The following is a 23,066-nucleotide window of genomic DNA, read 5'->3' on the forward strand; positions in this document are numbered from 1 at the left end:
TTATGGTTACATTATCAATTCAATATACAATTAATTTTAATTGTTTCTGTTTGAATTCAATTTCAGGGTTTGCTTTTTTATTCTCTTTGATTTAATTTTATTTTTTAAAAATGCAGAACAATGTTAAAAGAAAAATCTTAGACAAATTAAATTGAACAGAGTTTAATTGTGCGAAGAACAATTTGCAAATTGGGCAGCGTCTCCAATCAGAATAGGTTCAGAGAGACTCTGGCCCTTCTGTGTGGTTAGATTGATGGACAGAGAAAGGAAAGTGATGGACAGAAAATGGAAGTCAGGTACAGAAACAGCTGGTTTGGTTATAGCTCAAAGTTTACCTTATTTGAACAGGGTTTGAACAGTTGGCTGCCTTTGATTGGCCAACACTCAATGATTGGCACAAGAGTGGGCTATAGTCTATTTACACATCTAGTTAGGTTAGAGTTCACTACATACAGAGAAAACTTTAAGCTGAACTAAAATATGTAAGGAGGCAGCTTTAGGCTAAAGTTAGTTTAACGACATTTATGATTAAAAGTCAAAAAGATACACTGAGAAGTTTCACTCATCCCTATCCCTCTGTTATTGGAAAGAGGTCCCAATCCAGACCCCAAGAGAGGGTTCTTGGATCTCATGCAAGAAAGAATTTGGGGTGAGTCCACAGAGTAAACGCAGGTTTATTAGAGAAGTAAAAAAACAAAAGGGGCTGGTGCGGTGGCTCATGCCTGTAATCCCAGCATTTTGGGAGGCCAAGGTGGGCGGATCACAAGGTCAGGAGTTCAAGACCAGCCTGGCCAACATGGTGAAACCCCGTCTCTACTAAAAATACAAAAATTAGCCAGGTGTGGTGGTGTGCCTATAGTCCCAGCTACTCCAGAGGCTGAGGCAGAAAAATCGCTTGAACCTAGGAGGTGGAGGTTGCAGTGAGCTGAGATAGTGCCACTGCTCTCCAGCCTGGGTGACAGAGAGAGACTCCATCTCAAATAAAAAAAAAAAAAAAAAGAAACAAAAGAATGGCTACTCCATAGACAGAGTAGCCCTAAGGGCAACTGGTTGGCTACTTTTTATGGTTATTTCTTGATTACATGCTAAACAAGGGGTGGATTATTCATGAGTTTTCTGGGAAAAGGGTGGGAATTTCCTAGAACTGAGGGTTCCTCCCACTTTTAGATCATATAGGGTAATTTCCAAATGTCATGGTATTTGTAAACTGTCATGGGGCTGGTGGGAGTGTCTTTTAGCATGTGAATGTATTATAATTAGCATATAATGAGCCTTGAATGGAGTTGCTGTGGTTCCACTGCCTCTGACACTTCCACCCCATTCACACTCATCCTCTATAAGGAACCATTTTTATTAATTTATGGCTTATTCTCTACTTTTTTGGTAAAAATCTGAAAATATGTGTGCAGTTTCTTATTTCTATTTTTTTCTTAAACATGCAGTCTACTATATACACTCTTTTGCTCCTTTGCTTCCCCCGCCCCTGCATCCTCAATGCATCCCAGGACTCACTTTACATCTGCTCTGCTCATGGAGATCTTCATTCTTTTTATAAACGGACAATAGTCCATTGAATGGCAGCTGGGCGCGGTGGCTCACATCCATAATCCCAGCACTTTGGGAGGCCGAGGCGGGTGGATCACCTGAGGTCAGGAGTTGGAGACCAGCCTGACCAACATGGTGAAACCCCAGCTCTACTAAAAATACAAAAATTAGCCGGGCATAGTAGCGCATGCCTGTAGTCCCAGCTACTCAGGAGGCTGAGGCAGGAGAATTGCTTGAACCCGGGAAGCGGAGGTTGCAGTGAGCCGAGATCGCACCACTGCACTCCAGCCTGGGCAACAAGAGGAAAATTCCATCTCAAAAAAAAAAAAAAAAGAAGTCCATTGAATGATGAATGCTCTACAGATGATCTAACTAGTTTCCCATGAAAGGTAATTTGATTGTTGCCAATACTTAGGTTGCTGTTTTAGAAAATTATATAGACTGTGCTATGAACTTAAACAAGAAGGAACTTGAAACCACTACTGCAAAATTATAATTGAGACAGTGAAAGAGATCAGACCTAACCAACTCCATCTCATTTCTAACTTCCAAGCTGTCCTTATTCATTCCTAGGCATAGGCTGAAATAACGTTGAGGAGGAACATAGTATATAGTTTAGAACAAAGACAATAGCAGCCCTTTCCCAAAACAAACCTTCTTGCCTGGGGACTAGACCGCCTTTGTAGGACTAACAAATTAGCCAAAAGATTAGAAATTATAGTTTAGGAGTAATACAGCTGGAGGCTGTATGATTCTGACCCTCCCCAAATTGCTCCTGGGAATAACATCACTATTGTAAAGCCTAAGACCAGTGCTTGAGATATGTTGCAGACCCTGCACTTGATGGATCAGCAGGCACCACCCAGATCGATAAACTGGCTCATCTGATCCCATGCCCCCACTCAGGAGCTGACTTAGTGCAAGACAGCTTTGACTCCCTATGATTTCACCTCTGACCCAAACAATCAGGTCTCCTAACTTGCTGGCTCTCCCACACCCACCAAATTGTCCTTAAAAACTTTGATCCCCCGATGTTTGCGGAGACTCATTTGTGTAGTAATAAAACTCCAGTCTCCTGCACAGCTGGCTCTACAGGAATTACCCTTTATGTATTGCAATTCCCCTGTCTTGATAAATCAGCTGTGTCTTCACAGCGGGCAAGGTAAGCCATTGGGTGGTTACAAAGTGTGTACCCAAAGCAATAAAAGTAACGATTTGGGAAGTATTTGAAACCCACCGACCAAAATTTAACAATTTTGGTCTATTCAGTCATTCATCCATTCATGTAACCACTATTATTGGGTATCAGGAACTGATACTTAGAACGTTAAGAACATTATTCATCTTGACATACCAAATCATCCGAGTTACTGAAAATGGGTTTACTAGGTTCCTTACAAAGAGGTTGCTTGGATTTATAAAATATGAGGCAGTTGACCCGAGACAAGGAGGTAGAAAGTGGTTCATGTACCCAATTTTTATTTTTCACTTTGAACCCAGAACACTCACAACTCCAGGCCAGAAATTCAAGGCTCTGCAGCTAGTTCTGACTCCAGTCCTAGGGTAACAAGCCCACCAAGCATCCAGGAAAGATGTCCTGAAAACCTTTCTTGCCGGGGCAGGAGGGCAGCAGAATTTTGGGACCAAATCTCAACAACTGGTTTTGGTTTCCTGACTCACCAAGCCACAAGCCTGCAGAGTGAGAAGGAGAGGTAAGGAAAGGATGAATGGGCAATGGAGCCAACCCGGGACCGGGAGCTGGTCCTCTCTAACAGCGACCCCGCCGGCTTTAGCTGAGCGACCTGGGGCACGTTACGTAGTGTCTCTTAAGCCACGTGTTTCTCGAGGAAATGCTGAGAGGATCTAATGGGAAAACGTGGGTAAACGTCTTAGCTAAGACCCTCGCCCACAATAAGCCCTTAATAAGTATTTTTCAATGGTGGTGATTACCATCGTCATTATTGTTTTGTATTTGTAATCATCACTGCCACGACCATCACCGACTTCTTTTACGCCTCCACCGGGTCTCCACCTCCCAGCCTGGCAGTTCCAGGCTCTGGTGACTCATTTACTTCCTGGAAGCCCTCTAGGCAACACTTTCCTCTCCCGAGTGACTCCTTCTCAGAAGGCAGGAGATCCCCCCCGGAAACCTTTCTCTCTCCGTCTCTCTCTCTCTCTCTAACTCAAATCTCTCTTTCCCGAGTCCAAACTAAGAGACTCGCGGCCCGGGACTCAGCCAGCGGCGCGGGCGCCTTCCCCGCACGCCTCTGCCGCCTGGAGGACGCAGGCGGGAGCGCCCCGGGCCGGGTTCACGGTCTCGCACTCCGGCCGCGGGCGCCCCGCAGTCCCGCCCTAGCAGGCTCCCTCCCGGGCCCCTCCCCGCTCCCTCCGCTCTCTCGCTGCCCAGTCACATCTTCCTCTGCCTTCCATCCCGAGGGACCATGTCGAGGCTCAGCTGGGGATACCGCGAGCACAACGGTGAGCGCCTTTTCCTGATCCAAGGGGGGCTTTGCGCGGGGGGCGAGAGGACTAGCGCGACGCCCCGGCGCTCGCCGACCACACACTGGGCTCGCACAGAGAGAAACTTTTCCGTTCCTCTTTAAACTAAGCAGCACTCCTCGGAGCCCAGTGGAGGAAGCGGAGAGCAGTCTTGCCAGGGTAGACGGGTTGTTGGTAGTGGATGTGAGCGTTGGTGTGTGTTATCTCTATCAGGATTCCCCAGACTCCCAAGTGTTCATACGTGTGCGTTCACCTTCATCTGAAAAGCCAAGGACTTTGCCTAGTAACAGCCACTTATCAATTACAGGCTTGGAGATTAGAAGTCTGATGACACACTTTAATGAAATAAGGACAAGTTCGCTTTCAGTCTTTTAAGCTCACTATTCACTTAGGAGAAACAAATCATAGAAAATCTTTGAAAATATATTCAGGAAATCTTAACTTGCATTGTGACACTGAAGATTAAGTTGGCTTCGTGGCAAACAAAACACTGCATGTTTCCTAATAGCTGTTACTGTAAATATTCCCACAGCAATTTGCAGTTGGCTGACTACTACTGGGGACTTTAGTAAGGGTTCAGGTTCTCGCTGGGAAATGAAGTTACATTGTGGGTTACTTCTCCACTCTTCCTCTCTTTCCACGCTCATCCTTGCAGGGTGAGCAAAGGATTACTGAAATTATAATTCATTGATAGAAATGTATTAATAGGATAAATAATGGCGTACACTTTTATTCTTGTATATCACACATTATCAAAAGTAAAACATTTTTTCTTGTTCCTACGTTAAACTGAACTGATTGTTTAAATAATAATTATTTGAAATAATCGCAGTGACACCAAAAAGCCTTATAGTGAATAACTGTCAAAATTAAGGCTTGGTTTAGCCATTCCTCGATGTGCATATATTTCAAAACATCATGTTGTACACATAAATATATACAATTTTTGTCAATTTAAGAAGTAAATACATAATAATAAAGAAAAATTAAGGCTGTGAATAATAATACTTTCCTTCTATTAGCATGTACATGATTAAACAGTAGAGAATGGTCAAATTTTATAGAAAGTTTAATTTCACAAATTAACAGAAAAATTCCATTCCTAATTGTAGCCTGTTTTTAAATATGCTAGTTTAAAAATGGCAGCAGGTGAAATTTATAACTTTAATAATAAAAGATGTATAGTCAGATTTCTTCTTGATTAAGGCCATAATTATAATCTTACATTTTGCTAATTTCCAGTGAATGTTTAGGGGGAAAATATGACAAATCTCTTTTCATTTCCCTCTCTGCTGAAGTCGTTTTTATCAGAGTTATTTAATAGTCATTGAATCCCAACTGCGCCTTTATGGTAGTTAGGAAGAAGAGGGGTATTTCAATCAATGGATATTGATTACTCTTTAGTAGCTTAGAAATTATTGGCCTGAGTGAAGCTTATTTCAGAAATTTTAAAAATGCATTTTAACAAAGCCATTAATAAGGAGTGATTTTGTATTTCTGTTAGTAATTGTTCTGTTAGGAATTAGCCATTCCCATCTTTTCGATGCAATCTAAAAGGATTGGGAAAATCCTATTGGAAATGTATTATATACTAACTAGGCAAGTTTTTAGTTTGTTTGTTTGTTGTTTTTGAGATGAGTCTTGCTCTGTTGCCCAGGCTGGAGTGCAGTGGCACTATCTTGGCTCACTGCCACCTCCATCTCCTGGGTTCAAGCAATTCTCCAGCCTCAGCCCCACCAAGTGGTTGGGATTATAGGCACGAGCCACCATGCCCGGCTAATTTTTGTATTTTTAGTAGAGACAACGTTTCGTCATGTTGGCCAGGCTGGTCTAGAACTCCAGACCTCAAGTGATCCGCCTGCCTTGGCCTCCCAAAGTACTGGAATTACAGGCGTGAGCCACCGCTCTGGGCCTAACTAGGCAAGTTTTTTTTTTTTCTGTTTAAACATTGGTAAAACCAGTGACTGAGCAGATAAAAGGAAACTTAAGCTGGGAATAGCAACACTGATAAAATGAAACATCAAGACTTGAAGCCCTGAAAAGGTACTGCCTTCACAAATAACTTAGGATTCCTCCCCTAACCTTTGACTACTTTATTAGTTTAGTTTAGGGAATGTGACATCACTGAAAAGTGTACATCACTGTAGATATTTAAAAGTTCCTAAATCAATTGAGCAACCGCCACATATCTCTAATTAAGAATTATGCTGGCCGGGTGCAGTGGCTCATGCCTGTAATCCCAGCACTTTGGGAGGCCAAGGTGGGTGGATCACCTGAGATCGGGAGTTCAAGACCAGCCTGACCAACATGGAGAAATCTCGTTTCTACTAAAAATACAAAATTAGCTGGGCGTGGTGGCACGTGCCTGTAATCCCAGCTACTCGGGAGGCTGAGGCAGGGGAATTGCTTGAACCTGGGAGGCAGAGATTGCAGTGAGCCGAGATCACGCCATTGCACTCCAGCCTGGGCAACAAGAGCGAAACTCCGTCTCAAAAAAAAAAAAAAAAAAAAAGAATTATGGTGGTTTGCACCTGTAATCCTAGCTACTCAAAAGACTGAGATGGAAGGATTGCCTGAGGCCAGGAGTTCCAGATGAGCCTGCAGGGTCATGGGGGGGACAAGCAGGAGGAGGAGGAGGAGGAAATTTTTTTTGGAAAAATTGAAAAAGGGGACCTCTTTAAGAGGCAGGGTACTGAACTGACTATGGTAGTTAGTAGATAATGTCGGGAATGTGATACAAAGTATTATTACTTTTATTTTATTTTGGTTTGACTTCTTTTCATAATAGTTCTGTTTATAAATGACTGGAAATAGGAGAGCAAAGCAATTAGGAGAAGAAAGCAACTCTTTATTGATTGGGAGAATGTCACCTGCATGTTGTGACACATGCATTGTGTATTTGAAATTGAATTTTCATTAGGTGAACTCTTACTTGGTGGCAGTGAAATAGAAAGCTTTTTCTGAATTAAGGGGGAAAAAAGGTCTAGCTTATATATAGAAAAAGTACTCAGAAAGATGGCAAAAGTATTGAATAAACAAGGCTTTTTCTGTAATACATTCTAAGCAAGGACTTTTGATGCTCAAGTGGCATTGAAGTCCAGTTTGTCAGATGACATCTTTTAAGCTGAGTGTACAGTTATATATTTATGCTATGACTTTTTGTGCCTGAAGGATATATGAAAGAATGTATGTATGTGTGAGTTCTCTTTTGCAAAAATGAGGCATAGTAAGCAGTATTAGATTTAGAGTTTGGGCCAGGTGTGGTGGCTCATGCCTGTAATCCCAACACTTTGGGAAGCTGAGACATGCGGATCACTTGAGCCCATGAGTTTGAGACCAGCCTATAGGGAGACTTTCAACAAAAAAAGTTTTTTATAAAAGTAGCTGGGTGTGGTGGTGCACACCTGTACTCTTAGCTACTTGGGAGACTGAGGTGGAAGGATTGTTTGAGTTTGGGAAGTTGAGGCTGCAGTGAGCTGAGATCACACCTCTGCATTCCAGCCTGAGCAACAGAGCAAGACCTTGTCTCAAAAAAAAAAAAAAAGAAAAAAAGATTTAGAATTTTACGCTTTAGAGTTTGTTGATGTTTGTGATATATTGCGTTTCTTTAAATATCACTCTAAATTTTATCATTTTAAAATGTCTTTTGGTTGTTGTTAGTAACATGTTTAATTAATTGTCATGCTATGATGTTTTAATTAGGACTTGATTTTTAGTGAAAGATTGGTTAGCAAAGTAGGTGGGTAAACCTTAGTCAGTAGCCCAGTGTAGGTGGTGATAGCTATATAAATTTCAGGAATAGTAGAGAGAATAAGAACCTATAACCTATAAAGTGACTCACATCTGTAGAATGACGTGGAACTTACATGAAAGTACAGCTTTGCTGCTGATTTTGAGAGGCAAGACTTTATAGAGTCTTCCAAAGAAGTGAAGAGGATTGAAAAGGGAACTGTCAGCTGATTGGCTCGTTTCAATTTCCCTAACATGTCTGATTTGTGAACTTGATACGATTTCGACGTTTTGAATAGACGACCAGGATGACACCTTTCTCTTGTGTTGAAATTCAAGTGTAACATTGGCAAAATAACCATAGAAGAACCTTCTGAAATGAAGAAAGAGAGAAATAAATTACAATCTGACTCCACTGCAGATAATCAACAATATTGTTTCCTGACATGGTGCGGCCATTTTATTTGGATTATCCCAGGTGAAAAATTTGTATGTGGCCGGGCGCGGTGGCTCAAGCCTGTAATCCCAGCACTTTGGGAGGTCGAGGCGGGCGGATCACGAGGTCAGGAGATCGAGACACCATCCTGGCTAACACGGTGAAACCCCGTCTCTACTAAAAATACAAAAAAATTAGCCGGGCGTGTTGGCGGGCGCCTGTAGTCCCAGCTACTCGGGAGGCTGAGGCAGGAGAATGGCGTGAACCTGGGAGGCGGAGCTTGCAGTGAGCCGAGATCGCGCCACTGCACTCTAGCCTGGGGGACAGAGCAAGACTTCGTCTCAAAAAAAAAAAAAAAAAAAAAAAAGAAAAATTTGTATGTTTCGTTGGTATGCCTGTTGCACATCACAGGTAATTGAGTGGAGGCCTGAGTGACACTAGAAGATAGCACTGAGTGATAGAAGGAAGAATAAAGAAGTAAGCACAGCATCTTTAAGAATGTTTAAGAATGACACCCTTTCTTTGCTTCATGGCTTTCTCAGCTTTTTTGACTCTTCCAATCTGCAAACTTGAACACTGGAGCAACAGCTCATTCTTGGAGCTGCTGAGACTGAATGTCATTGTTTTCAATGATGAATTGTATTATTGTTTTTAGTTTGGTAGAAGGTTACCTTTGGAGAGTACTTTTTTTTTTTTTTTGAGACGGAGCCTCGCTCTGTCGCCCAGGCTGGAGTGCGGTGGCGCAATCTCGGCTCACTGCAAGCTCCGCCTCCCGGGTTCACGCCATTCTCCTGCCTCAGCCTTTCCGAGTAGCTGGGACTACAGGCGCCCGCCACCACGCCCGGCTAATTTTTTGTATTTTTAGTAGAGACGGGGTTTCACCGTGGTCTCGATCTCCTGACCTCGTGATCCGCCCGCCTCGGCCTCCCAAAGTGCTGGGATTACAAGCGTGAGCCACCGCGCCCGGCCTGGAGAGTACTTTATAAAATTTACAGACTCTTTTGTCTACAAGGGTTAGTTTAATTCTGAAAATGACTTAAAGCACACCAAGAGTTTCCCACATCTATAATAAAAACAACTAATCTTGTAAAAAAAGCAATTAGATGCCAAGGTCCTGAGGACGAGTATCTCATTTTATTAATCTTTGCGTTTTCTTCAATTTCAAGCAGAGTGCGTTATAGTCAATGTATGTTTGTTAAAAGAAAGAACTTATTTAATCCTTTTTTTTGGTCCTATATATTTAAGGTCCTATTCACTGGAAGGAATTTTTCCCTAATGCTGATGGTGATCAGCAATCTCCTATTGAGATTAAAACCAAAGAAGTGATATATGACTCTTCCCTCCGACCACTTAGCATCAAGTATGACCCAAGCTCAGCTAAAATCATCAGCAACAGCGGCCATTCCTTCAATGTTGACTTTGATGACACAGAGAACAAATCAGGTTGGCTTTTCTTTGTGTGTGTGTGTGGTGGTGGGTGAAGGGTTTGAATGATTAGACTGCACTTTTTTTTTTTTTTTTTTTTTGAGACGGAGTCTTGCTGTGTCGCCAGGCTCTGAAGTGTAGTGGCACGATCTCGGCTCATTGCAATCTCTGCCTCCTGAGTTCAAGCGATTCTCCTGCCTCAGCCTCCCGAGTAGCTGGGATTACAGGCACGCGCCACTATACCCAGCTACTTTTTTTGTATTTTTAGTAGATACAGGGTTTCACCATGTTGGCCAGGATGGTCTTGATCTCCTGACCTCGCGATCCGCCTGCCTCGGCCTCCCAAAGTGCTGGGATTACAGGCGTGAGCCACCACGCCCAGAATCTTTCATGTTTTGTTTTTGCTAGACCTGGAATTTGTCAAATTGAAGCATATTTTTTCTTCTTGTGAATTAAGATATCTTGTTATATATTTGAACCTTCAGATAATCTTACCTTAAAATAATAAAGAGTATTTGGAAAAGGATATGTTGCATGATAATTTAAAATTGACCTTAGCTTGTTATTATAACTTCACTTAGCATTTACCATTATAAAAATATTGAAGTTTAATAGTTTTTGTAGATATTTCATGATTTGTTTCTGCAAAGTTTTAGCCATAATTATTTTAGCATTATTTGCAAACTTATAACGCCATTTAGTACATGCTTTAATAGAAAAAGGTTAGTTTAAAAAAATCTTACTCTCTTATTTTAATTGCCAAAGTAATATCCACTCATAGTAAGTAAAACAATATGGAAACATATGACAAATATTAACGTCTCTTTCTTCCCACAATCTCTCCTGAAGTAACTAATGTTATTTCTTCCATAATATTTTGGTGCTTAGTTATGTATACATACATGTGTATCATCCTTGTTTTGCATTTTCTTATTAAAAATACATTTGGAATAATGCTATATAACTCTGAAATTTTGTCCCATTTAAAAATATTTTATAGACATCTTTCCAGATTAAAATATATCTTGTTTAAAAAGCTAAACTGCAGCTGGGTGTGGTGGCTCACATGTATAATCTCAGCACTTTGGGAGGCTGAGGTGGGAGGATTGCTTATGTCCAGGAGTTTAAGACTAGCTTGGGCAACATAGTGAGACCTTATCTCTACAAAAAATAAAAAATTAATCAGGCATGGTGGGGTGTGCCCGTAGTCCCAGCTACTCTGGAGACTGAGGCAGGAGGATTGCTTGAGTTCAGGAGGTCAAGGCTGCAATGAGCCATGATAGCGCCACTGTACTCAGCCTGAGTGACAGAGCAAGATCCTGTCTCAAAAGATAAAAATAAAAATAAAATAATTTTAAAAGTTGAATTGTACTAGCTATGCTTGTATTGTAATTTATGTACCATTCTCCTAACAATAGACATTGAAGGGAGGGAAAGTAAAAGTTTAATTAAAAAAAATAAATATATGAAACTTTTTTACTGTATATTCCCTATTAGTACTTTTTTCTAGAACATGTAATCATTTCGTCTACTGATTAGTTCTTGGGATAGTGTCTTTCACACCGTGAATAAATAATGGACTCATAGATTATTTGTTAATTTATTAAGTAAGTGATGAAAAAACATTTTCTTGAAATGAATGTTTAATCCTTCTTTAGACTATCTACTGCCCAAGCAGAGATTCTGCCCAAGGTATCAAGTGTAATGTAAGATGAGATAAAATATTAGAGAGAATCATATTTGGAAACACTTTTTAGGGCCTCTGACATTGTTTTTATTTTTAATCTAAGATCAGGATGATGCTGTATTTGCTATATTAATGAAAAAATATAGTTAATTTTTTAAAATCCTTAATTGAAAGAAAGTTTTTACTTATTAATTGAGCCCAGATTTAGATTAGTAGTAATATCTTGTATTTATGTAAAGCCTTATCGTTAGCAAAAATTATAAGCCCACACACATTTCTTCTTCATATTTGTCAAATTCATGAAAGTGGTAAGTTTTTTTTTCTTTTTTTCTTTTTTTTTTGAGAAGGAGTTTTGCTCTTGTTGCCCAGACTGGAGTGCAATGGCACAGTCTCGGCTCACCGCAACCTCTGCCTTCCGGGTTCAAGCGATTCTCTTGCCTCCGCCTCCCAAGTAGCTGGGATTACAGTTATGTGCCACCATGCCCGGCTAATTTTGTATTTTTAGTAGAGACGGGGTTTCTCCATGTTAATCAGGCTGGTCTCGAACTCCCGACCTCAGGTGATCCGCCTGCCTCAGCCTCCCAAAGTGCTGGGATTACAGGTGTGAGCCACTGCGCCCAGTCTTTTTTTTCTTATTTATTTATTTATTTATTTATTTTTTTTGAGACAAGGTCTTGCCTAGACTAGAGTGCAGTGGTGCGATCATGGCTCACCACAGTCTTGACCTCCTGGGCTCAAGCAATCCTCCTGCCTCAGCCTCCTGAGTAGCTGGGACCACAGGCGTGTGCTCCCATGCCCAGCTGATTTTTGTATTTTTTGTAGAGAAAAGGTTTTGCCATATTGCCCAGACTGATCTTGAACTCCTGGGCTCAAGGGATCCGCCTGCCTCGGTCTCCCAAAGTGCTGGGAGCCACCGCACTGGCTTAAGTAGTATATTTTCATCAAAGCATTGTAAAAAATGCATAAAGACAAATAAATACATGGTATTTTCAACTTTTTGGAGGAAATGCCAAGTAAGGAGGGACCTGGCCTTTTATATACATGTTCAACTATATTTCTTTCAACTCTGCAGTTTTGTGAATCTATGTTAATAAAAGTGGTTAAGCCAGGCATGCTGACACACACTGGTAGACCCCGCTACTGGGGAAGGAGGATGATTAGTTAGGCCCAGGAGTTTGAGGGCAGCTGGGCAACATAGGGAGACCCCATCTCTTGTGGTTAATGTAATAGATATATTGTAAAAGTGTCCAAGTCTTCTAAATACAAAGTTTATACCACCCATAAGTGTAGTTTGTTATTGTTTACAGGATGTCAAATATTTAAAAAGTGAAGCTGTCTCAGAAAATGAAAAGATAAATAAATAAAAAAATAAGGCCGGGTGTGGTGGCTCACATCTGTAATCTCAGCACTTTGGGAGGCCGAGGTGGGCAAATCACCTGAGGTCAAGAGTTTGAGACCAGCCTGGCCAACATGGTGAAACCCTGTCTCTACTAAAATACAAAAATTAGCTAAGAGTGGGGACACATACCTGTAATCCCAGCTACTGAGGAGGCTGAGGTAGGAGAATGGCTTGAACCCAGGAGGCGCAGGTTGCAGTGAGCCAAGATCATGCCACTGCACTCCAGCTTGGGCAACAGAGCAAGATTCTATCTCAAAAAAAAAAAGTAAAGCTGCTCATTCCTCATTTTAGAATGAGAAATGATTACATTTTACTTCATCTAAAACTTCAGGTATATTTTTTATAAATGTAGACATTCATAGTGTAAAAATTTTCTACTCTAATTTGCTCTATGAGAACCCAGGTTTCTCTCTCTCTCTCTTCTGTTTCTCTCTTCCTTTCATTTTCCTTCTACTTCGGGTTAATCAGTGAAATCAATTTATGTATCCAGATTTGACACTTAGTCATCAGTAGTGTGTGCTCTTTCTTTTAAATGAAGATCCTTTTCCTATCTAGTTCACAGTAAAATTACCAGGATTAATTGAAAATATCCATAAAGTACTTTGTAGTCCTCTGAGATAGTAGCTATGTAAATATGGGTCATGATTTTTATTCTTTTTTTCTCAAGATAAACCAAAAGAGATTGCTTCATGGTGATTTGGGAGATTAAATCAATTAAAAAGAAGAAACCACCATAGTTAAACAAGTTTTTGCTGTTTTTTTTTTTTTTTTTTTTTGATTTTTGGTAAACTATAAAAAACACAAAGATACTTTCTGTAGCAAACCACGTTAATTTGAATAAAACAGTTTCCATTTTGTAAAGAAGCCATTTTTGACCAGGATTAACCCTGAATCCTACCTCAGGCATGTCAATAAACCACAGGCATGAAATCTTCCTCATAGTCCTTGGAGGGTGTGTTTGGCTGGACACATCATGCTCCATAGTTAAACCTTTAGAGAACTACCCAAAAATCCTTTCAAAAGGGAGCAAAAGGGAGGAGGTAGATGTGAAATTTTTCCCTTCCTTCCTCCCTCCCTCCTTCCTCCTCCTTCTTCTTCTTCTCTCTCTCTCTCTTTCTTTCTTTTCTTGACTTGCTTTGTTCCCAGGCTGGAATGCAGCTGCCCAGCCATAACTCACTGAAGCCCGGAACTCCTGGGCTCAAGTGCTTCTCCCCACTCGGTCACACACTACCATGCCTAGCTCATGAATTTTTTTTTTTTTTTTTTTAAGACAAGGTCTCACTGTCACCCAGGCTGGAGTGCAGTGGTGCAATCTCAGCTCACTACAACCTCTGCCTCCTGGGTTCAAGTGATTCTCCCACCTCAGCCTCCTGAGTAGCTTGGAATACAGGCGCACGTCACCACGCCCAACTAATTTTTTGTATTTTTAGTAGAGACAGGGTTTCACCATGTTGGTCAAGCTGGTCTCGAACTCCTGGCCTCAAATAATCCACCCGCCTTGGCCTCCCAAAGTGCTGGGATTATAGGCATGAGTCACTGTGCCATGCCTGGCTCATGAAATTCTTTAGGAAGACTTCCAGTTGGCTGTAATATACAGGGGAAATAGTAGTTTGAAGAAAGACAAGGCTGTTTTCACCTGAGCTCCTGGTCTTTCTGGACTCATACAGTATCTCGCAGCTTTGGGAACCTCACCTGAGGCCCTACCACCCTTACTGTGGCTCCTAGGGCATCCTGGAATTTTCCTAACACAGAACTCTCCACATTATGTTTTTTTTTTTTTTTTGAGACGGAGTCTCGCTCTTTCACCCAGGCTGGAGTGCAGTGGCGCGATCTCGGCTCACTGCAGGCTCTGCTCCCCCGGGGTTCATGCCATTCTCCTGCCTCAGCCTCCCGCGTAGCTGGGACTACAGGCGCCTGCCACCTCGCCCGGCTAATTTTTTGTATTTTTAGTAGAGACGGGGTTTCACCGTGTTAGCCAGGATGGTCTCAATCTCTTGACCTCGTGATCCGCCCGCCTTGGCCTCCCAAAGTGCTGGGATTACAGGCGTGAGTCACCGCGCCCGGCCACTCTCCACATTATGTTGTAACTGCTAGTTGGCTTCTTTGTCTTTCCATTTAGCTAAAGCTCTCTATGAGCAACAACTATGTCTTACCTACCTAGCACGGTGCCTGGCACATGGTAGGCACTCAATACGTGTGTGTTTAAGTTACAAAAACAAAAAACAAAGAAACTTGTATGATGGAAAGACATGGAAAATACCATGACATAGCATTAGGGTGCCTTAGCATACATAGATTAACTCTCAATAAAATTACAAACCACCAGAAATCAATTAATATTTACCATTTAACACTTAAATAGTTAAACATTATTCATTGCTGGAACTTTTATTTTTAAAAAATATGTGGTACTAATTTTTGTATTTTATAAATGAAATAGTTCTTGGATTATAGTAGGCGCTCAATAACAATTAGTAACTACTACTACTAACAGTAATGGTGTGTGTTCTTTTTGTGGATAAAATATGTGTGCTGAAATTTTAAAAAGATACCAAAAAGAAAGTTGTCTTCTGATTAAGAAAGTCCTGCTAGGAAGAGCAGCAACTTGATGAATTCAGTGATTGTTCTTTAATTTTCATCTCTAGAAAATGCCAATTTCTCAGTTATGCTTCCATTATCTAGTTCTAGGTAACTGCCTGAAGTCAAACAAATTATTCACAAGATCTTACACTATATATTCTTAAAACAAAAACAAAAACGAACAATAAACAGAAAAAGATTTAGTAGGTGGACATACCATAGGTGTACAATCCCCCCAGGAGCCAAGATAGCTAGGAAAGGAATTGGTAACCTGTGACAATGTGACAATTATATAAAGCTCTATTATGATTATTTGTTTCTTTCACTAGACTAAGTCTCTTAAGGATTTGGACAAACTTGTTTATCATTGCATATTTAGTATTGAATAGTTGCTAGCCCATCGTAAGCTCTTAATAATTGTTGAATGAGAGAGTAGCTTGGTGTGTATATGCTCTGAGTAAAATAAGCCAGATTTAATGAAGGTTCTTCTGGCTCCCTAAATAATACAAGGTCCTACTGAGTGGGAACATGTATGTCCTTTGGTTTCTCTCTCTCTCTGTCTTTCTCTCGGTATAATCCTGGCAGATTTGTGCTCTTGGCTCTTGTTTCTCTAGATTCCAAGCAAATTGCAGATGTGCTGTTCATGTATCTTTACTTCAGAGAACAAGTTTACCATAAAGTGATTATTCTCAGGTTCACTAGTCCTAAGAACTTAGTTTTTAGTGATTCCCAGGTAACTTCAGTAGCATCCCTACAAACTAAAGTTTGTGGAGGAGTGCTTTAACAGGTGAGGTCTTTTATTTTATCTTGGTAATATTAATTGATTCAAGTACTCTCTGGGCACTGGAGATATAGGGGACCAAAACGGTTTCTGCCTTAAAGGAATTTGTATCCTAATTGGCAGAGAGTAAATACGTGAGCAAACAGATCCTGTTGCCAGCTTGCTTGTCATTCAAGACAGCTGACTACAGTGTAGTTTAGGAAAATGGCTAGGGTTAGCAAATTACCAACAATTTTTAAAAAGTCAAATGTAAGGCTGGTATGGTGGCTCACACCTGTAATCCCAGCAATTTGCGAGGCTGAGGCAGGAGGATCACTTGAGACCAGGAGTTTGAGACCAGCCTGGGCAATATGGTGAAACCCCATCACTACAAAAAAATACAACTAGCTAGACATAGCTGTGTGCGCCCGTAGTCCCAGCCACTAGGGAGGCTGATGTGGGAGGATTGATTGAGGCTGCAAGTTTGAGCCCCACTGTACTCCAGCCTGGGCAACAGAGAGAGACCTTGTCTCAAAAAAAAAAAAAAAAAAAAAACCCCAAAACACGCAACCTCTGCTTTCTGGGTTCAAGCGAGCACTTTTGGCTAATTTTTGTATTTTTTTTTTCTTTTTGTAGAGACAGGGTTTCACCATGTTGGCCAGGCTGGTCTCAAACTCCTGACCTCAGGTGATCCGCCTGCCTCAGCCTCCCAAAGTGCTGGAATTACAGGTGTGAACCACCACACCCAGCCAAAAAATATGTATATAATACCTATATACAGATATTAAATATCGAATATATAAAATATATTAAATATATACACATTAAATTTATATAAATATAAATGTATATTTAAATAATAAGATGGGGTCTTGCTATGTTGCCCAGGCTGGTCTTGAACTCCTGGGCTCAAGCGATCCTCCCTCCTTGGCTTCCCAAATTACTGGGATTACAGGTGTGAGCCACCATGCCAGGCCTGTTCATGGAAATTTAATAATGCTTATGGTATATTTAGCATCCAATGCTTCCTGATTCTCCCATATGCTTTAAACATGCCCAATAAAGATTAATTAGGATGAGACAATTTAGGACTATGTTTTCTATTAAGAAGCTTTTCTGTATACTTAAGATATGATTTATTGTCATAGGTTTAGAGATCATATTTACTGAGGAAAAGTACTCAAATGTACTTTGTCAAAGTGACAAGGATATGACAGATTTTTGAAAAATTATTTTTGTCCTATATTTCACATTTCCCCAAGAATACAGAATTTAAGGACAAAAGGTATGCTTGCTTTGCCTGTTTTTACAGTAAAAAACTGTGTTGATTGTGTTGACTGTGTGTCAGGTAGTACTAAGTGCTTTGTGTTCAATTTTTCTTCTATTTTAATGACAGCATTAGGAGGAGGTCCCATTACTATCTTGTTTTTACATGTGGAAGATAAAGCTTAGAAGTTAGGGTTTGTGGCCAGGTGTGGTAGCTAATGCCTGTAATCCTAGCACTTTGGGAGGATCGCTTGAGGCCAGGAGTTTGAGACCAGCCTGGATAACATAGTGAGACCCTGCCTCTACAAAAAAAAAAAAAAAAAAAAAATTAGCTGAGTGTAGTGGTGCACACCTGTAGTTCTAGCTACTCAGGAGGCTAAAGTGGGAGGATGACTTGAGCCCAGAAGTTAGAGGTTGCAGTAAGCCGTGATTACATCAGCTTGGGCAACAGGGTGAGACCTTGTCTCAAGAAAAAAAAAAAAAAAAGGAAGTTAGAGTTTGTTCAAGATCACATAATTAGGAAAAGACAGCATGAGTGTAGGCCTTCTAATTGCTGAAGCCTGTGCCCTAATCACAATGCTGCACCGGTCTACCAAGCTCAAACTGGACCTCTCTGCATGTCACATCCTTATTCAGACAGGCTGACTTATCCTCAGGTAAACACAACCATTCCTTACCTTTCAGAAGTCTGAATTTCTATGCCTTTCTAACCAGTATGTCTGTTATGATTTTCCAGGTGTTCCATAAAAATCTGTATTGTGGACACTTTAAGCTTTTAAAAATGTTCTATTTTCAATCTACACATATTTAAAAGTGGTATTCTTGTCAGCAAAGCAAATGACACATTTGTAAAAAAATTCCTTGGAGGACATGGATGTATGGAGTAATTCAGGGAGATGTTGTGGTTTGAACAGCTTATGTAAATATTTTTTTCTTGCTAACAATATAAAACATGTTGGTGTTTAGTTCTGCGTGGTGGTCCTCTCACTGGAAGCTACAGGTTACGGCAGTTTCACCTTCACTGGGGGTCTGCTGATGACCACGGCTCCGAGCACATAGTAGATGGAGTGAGCTATGCTGCAGAGGTAAGCCATCAGATATATCTTTGTGATTCAGTTTTCCTACATGGTGGGATTTAAGGGTTACAGAGACAACTTTACTGATTCCAAATAGATCCTGAACCAATTAGGTATCTTAGTGTCTGAAATTGCTTTATTCATTCAATATGAGAGTTTATGAATATGACAGCTTCAAATGTTGCCCTTCTAAGCCTTAAACCAACCCTGAGAGCTTAGGGTTATATGTTCCCATTTTAGAAATGAGTAAACTGGTTGCTGGAGAGATTAAGTAATTTATCTAAGCCTAGGAAGCATTGAGACAGGTTTAAATCTAGATCTGTCTGATATCAAATTACAAATTGTTTCTATCTACTGAAAGGCCAGTGAGAAGAGAAAGAAACATTTGTCTTATGTCTAAATGTGGTCATACTTCATCCAGATACAAATATCCACTAATATGTAAAGACCACATTACGGCCGGGCGCGGTGGCTCACGCCTGTAATCCCAGCACTTTGGGAGGCCGAGGCGGGCGGATCACGAGGTCAGGAGATCGAGACCATCCTGGCTAACACGGTGAAACCCCGTCTCTACTAAAAATACAAAAAATTAGCTGGGCGCGGTGGCGGGCGCCTGTAGTCCCAGCTACTAGGGAGGCTGAGGCAGGAGAATGGCGTGAACCCGGGAGGCGGAGCTTGCAGTGAGCCGAGATCGCGCCACTGCACTCCAGCCTGGGCGACAGAGCCAGACTCCATCTCAAAAAAAAAAAATAAAAAAAAAAAAAAAAAAAAAAAAAATAAAGACCACATTAAATAGGTAATATTTAGGCCGGGCGCAGTGGCTCACGCTTGTAATCCCAGCACTTTGGGAGGCTGAGGCGGGCGGATCACAAGGTCAGGAGATCGAGACCACGGTGAAACCCCGTCTCTACTAAAAAGTACAAAAAAATTAGCCGGGCGCAGTGGCGGGCGCCTGTAGTCCCAGCTACTCGGAGAGGCTGAGGCAGGAGAATGGCGTGAACCTGGGAGGCGGAGTTTGCAGTGAGCCGAGACTGCGCCACTGCACTCCAGTCTGGGTGACGGAGCGAGACTCTGTCTCAAAAAAAAAAAAAAAATAAATAAATAAATAAATAAATAAATAGGTAATATTTAAATAGGTAAATGGCAAAGTTTCACTGAGGAAAAAAAAAAAAGACAAACTTTTCTAAACTCGACTTTATCTCTATATTTACAGGTATAAAATAAAAATCTCTGTTATTCAGCTTATTGGTAAATCATAACACAATAAAGCATTCATTGAGTTGTTTCTACTTCTTTTTCCTTATAATTGTATTCACTAATAATACTCTGTGCAGGATCTGGATTAAAAAAATGCTCTACTTTTTTTAATCCTCTGGTTAAAGAACAAAGCATAATAAGCTTCAAGTTAAATATGATTAAATATTACTAACACCCAACTTACCATGAGATGAAAGTGAATTATATGACTCATCAATACTGTTCACGTGAAAATAATTTGGTTTCTAGGTCACCTAGACAAGACAGAGCTAAGTTATCAGGCAAGTGCAATTTTTCTTCATGTTCTCATGGTTACTGAGCTGTAGAGTTTAGATGCCCCGTATAGCCCTGCTGTTCAGAGAAATCCGACAATCAGAACTTTTTCCAGTTTCACTCTGACATGTACCTCTGCCCTTTAAGGTTATCATCCAAAACGTTTGCTTTGCCACTAAATCACTTGTGTTTGAGGTCAAGTAGCTTTAGGGTATGGAACCTGCTCTGTCCTCAGGGTAGAGAAATAAAATGTACATACAAAGTTTGTTATGATGGTGGACAAACTATGTCAAGAAGGTGGAAAGTGGGACTGCCAAATTTGTATGGTGTCTCAATTTGCATCATTTACCAAATAGTTTTCTTTTTTTTTTTTTTTTTTTTTTTTTTTGAGACAGAGTCTTGCTCTGTCGCCCAGGCTGGAGTGCAGTGGCGCAATCTCGGCTCACTGCAAGCTTCGCCTCCCGGGCTCACGCCATTCTCCTGCCTCAGCCTCTCCGAGTAGCTGGGACTACAGGTGCCCACCACTACGCCCGGCTAATTTTTTGTATTTTTTTTTGTAGAGACGGGGTTTCACCGTGGTCTCGATCCCCGACCACGTGATCCGCCCGCCTCGGCCTCCCAAAGTGCTGGGATTACAAGCGTGAGCCACCGCGCCCGGCCGGTTACCAAATAGTTTTCATGTTTGCTTTCTAAAGTTTTATGTTCTGAATATAACATGTTCTAAATGTCCAAAGCGCCCTCAGGACTAATTACTGGTTGCTTTGGATCACTGGTCTCTCATTTTCCTTAGCAACTCAGGAAAATTGGTCAAAATGCTGTGTGTGGTTACACCTTGTACTTTAATAAACTTGAAAGTACTACATACTCAGAGAGGCTTCGGTTTTCTGTCAGCTGGCAAGTAATTTCCTGGAAAGGGTCCTCCTGATATATGTCAGAGGCTCAGAGTCATTACCTGCAGATCAAGGGCCATTTTTGTAGATAAAGACTTTTTGTTGTTGTTGTTCTGCAATAAATCATTATCTTTTATTTATTTATTTATTTTAAAGCAAACCAGTGAAGGAAAGGACCAAAACCTTTGGTTCACGTATGTATTTATGAATGGAAAAAATTTGTAATGCAAATTTCACTTATTAAAAAACTTTGGTACAACTTACAACATTACAGATAATTATTTTCTCTTCTTTTGTTTCACATGGAGAGCTTGGAGACTCAATTCATGTTAAGACACCTAAGTATGAGTCCTCCAGGTAAATATTACACAAATCGGAAGCATCTTGGAATTTTTAAGTATATTTTAAGACATATATTTTTATGCATGCTTTAAACAAAGAGTATTTTTTTTTTTTTTTTTTTTTGAGACAGAGTTTTGCTCTTGTTGCCCAGGCTAGAGTGCGATGGTACAATCTCGGCTCACTGCAACCTCCGCCTCCCAGGTTCAAGTGCTTCTCCTGCCTCAGCCTCCCGAGTAGCTGGGATTACAGGCATGCACCACCATGCCTGGCTAATTTTGTATTTTTAGTAGAGACGGGGTTTCTCCATGTTGGTCAGGCTGGTCTCGAACTCCTGACCTCAGGTGATCTGTCTGCCTCGGACTCCCAAAGTGCTAGGATTACAGGCGTGAGCCACCACACCCGGCCAGTATATATATATATATTTTTTTTTTTTTTTTAATGAGAGAATCTAACAAAGAAACTATGACCAGCACCAGCATTTAAAGATAAAGCTTTGTGGATAAAGCTTGGAATAGATTTTCTTTTTTCTTTCTTTTTCTTTGAGATAGGCTCTCCATCTGTTGCCCAGGCTATAGTGCCATGGTACAAACATGGCTCACTGTAGCTTTGACCTCCTGGGTTCAAGGGATCCTCCCACCTTAGCCTCCAGAGCAACTGGGACCACAGGTGGGCACCACCACATCTGGCTAATTATTTTTTAATTTTTGTAGAGACAGAGTCTGGCCATCTTGCCTAGACTGGCCTGAAACTCCTGGGCTCAAGCAATCCTCCCTCCTTGGCCTCCCAACGTGCTGGGATTACAGGCATGAGCCACTGCACCCACCCTTGGAATTGTATACCATTCTTTAATATGCATTCAAGGCTATTTCTTATTTCATTGGCTTATATATTCGTTCATTCTTTCACTCAGTAAGAATTCATTGAGAATCAACCATGCTCCTAATCTTTACACAGCTTACTGATGCTTACCCTGAAAGGAGTGCAGCCTCACACATATTTGAGGTCAGAAAATGCTGCCCTATGGGATGGGCATCCGTTTTAAGTTAAACCTGGTTTAACTTAAAACCTGGTTTGGATGAAGGGGAGGGAACCAGGTCAAGTGGGGCGACAGCAGTGGTTTTACATAAAATCATGTGTGAGGATGTGGTTTGAGAAGGAGGCTCACACATTTGAAAAACAGTATGGCCTTCAACAGTGTAGTTAGAGCATGGAGAATGAAGGGGAGAGTTGTCAGAGGCAAAGTTGGAGAGGCTGGGAAGGGCCCGATCTTACTGAGGTTAGTCCTGGTAAGGTTTATGAAGCTGATTCTAAGCGCAATGGGAAGCCGCTGAAAGGCTTTGAATTGGGAAGTGGTGATATTTTCATTTCAACAATAATTCAACTACTGTTTGAGAATAGATTGGATGGAAGCAGGAGTGGCTAAGGGGAGCTTTGGAGGAAACTTTTGGGGAAAGTTCCAGGCAATAAAAGAGAGTGCAGGTGGAGGCTGGCTGGCTGGTAGTGGCAGCTTTAGTGGCATTTGTCGATTGGTGGGTTTGAGAGTGAGTGAGGGCAGGATCCATGTTTCTGGGTTGAGATAGGAAATGCAGATAGAGAAAGTCTGGGTCAAACCTCAGGGTTGGTGGGGTGGGAGAGGTAGACAATAAACAAATAAATAAACGGTGCATGGTAAGTTCTTTGATGGGAACAATACCATGTGATCTGGTAGGGTGGCTGAGGGCTTAGGAAAAGCTTCTTTGAGGTGATACATGAATTGAGACTGAATGATAAGAAGAAAGCACTATGAGAAAGATCTAGAGAGACCTTTCCAGGAAGTGGGAACAGCAAGCACAAGTGCTCTAAGGCAGGAGTGAGGCTGGCATGTTCAAAAGGAGAAAGTCATTGGCCTATTAGGATTGGAAT

The 23,066-nt window shown here is 41.1% G+C and overlaps 1 protein-coding gene across 2 annotated transcripts in view; it reads left to right on the forward strand.

Annotated features, from left to right (window-relative positions):
* Positions 1–3,611: 3,611 nt before the first annotated feature.
* CA13 (carbonic anhydrase 13) overlaps positions 3,612–23,066 on the forward strand; it is a 40,612-nt gene continuing 21,157 nt past the window's right edge. Inside the window, exons 1-3 of one of the 2 annotated variants that reach the window (XM_055286666.1) lie at positions 3,612–4,023; positions 9,455–9,652; positions 18,293–18,411. In XM_055286666.1, the coding sequence (XP_055142641.1) occupies positions 3,987–4,023; positions 9,455–9,652; positions 18,293–18,411 (354 nt within the window). In that variant the 5' untranslated portion in view covers positions 3,612–3,986. The remainder of the gene's footprint in view (positions 4,024–9,454; positions 9,653–18,292; positions 18,412–23,066) is intronic. The other variant, XM_063643093.1, reaches the window with a different exon arrangement.

The sequence above is a fragment of the Symphalangus syndactylus genome, chromosome 7, assembly GCF_028878055.3.
Source record: "Symphalangus syndactylus isolate Jambi chromosome 7, NHGRI_mSymSyn1-v2.1_pri, whole genome shotgun sequence".
Classification (NCBI taxonomy): Eukaryota; Metazoa; Chordata; class Mammalia; order Primates; family Hylobatidae; genus Symphalangus; species Symphalangus syndactylus.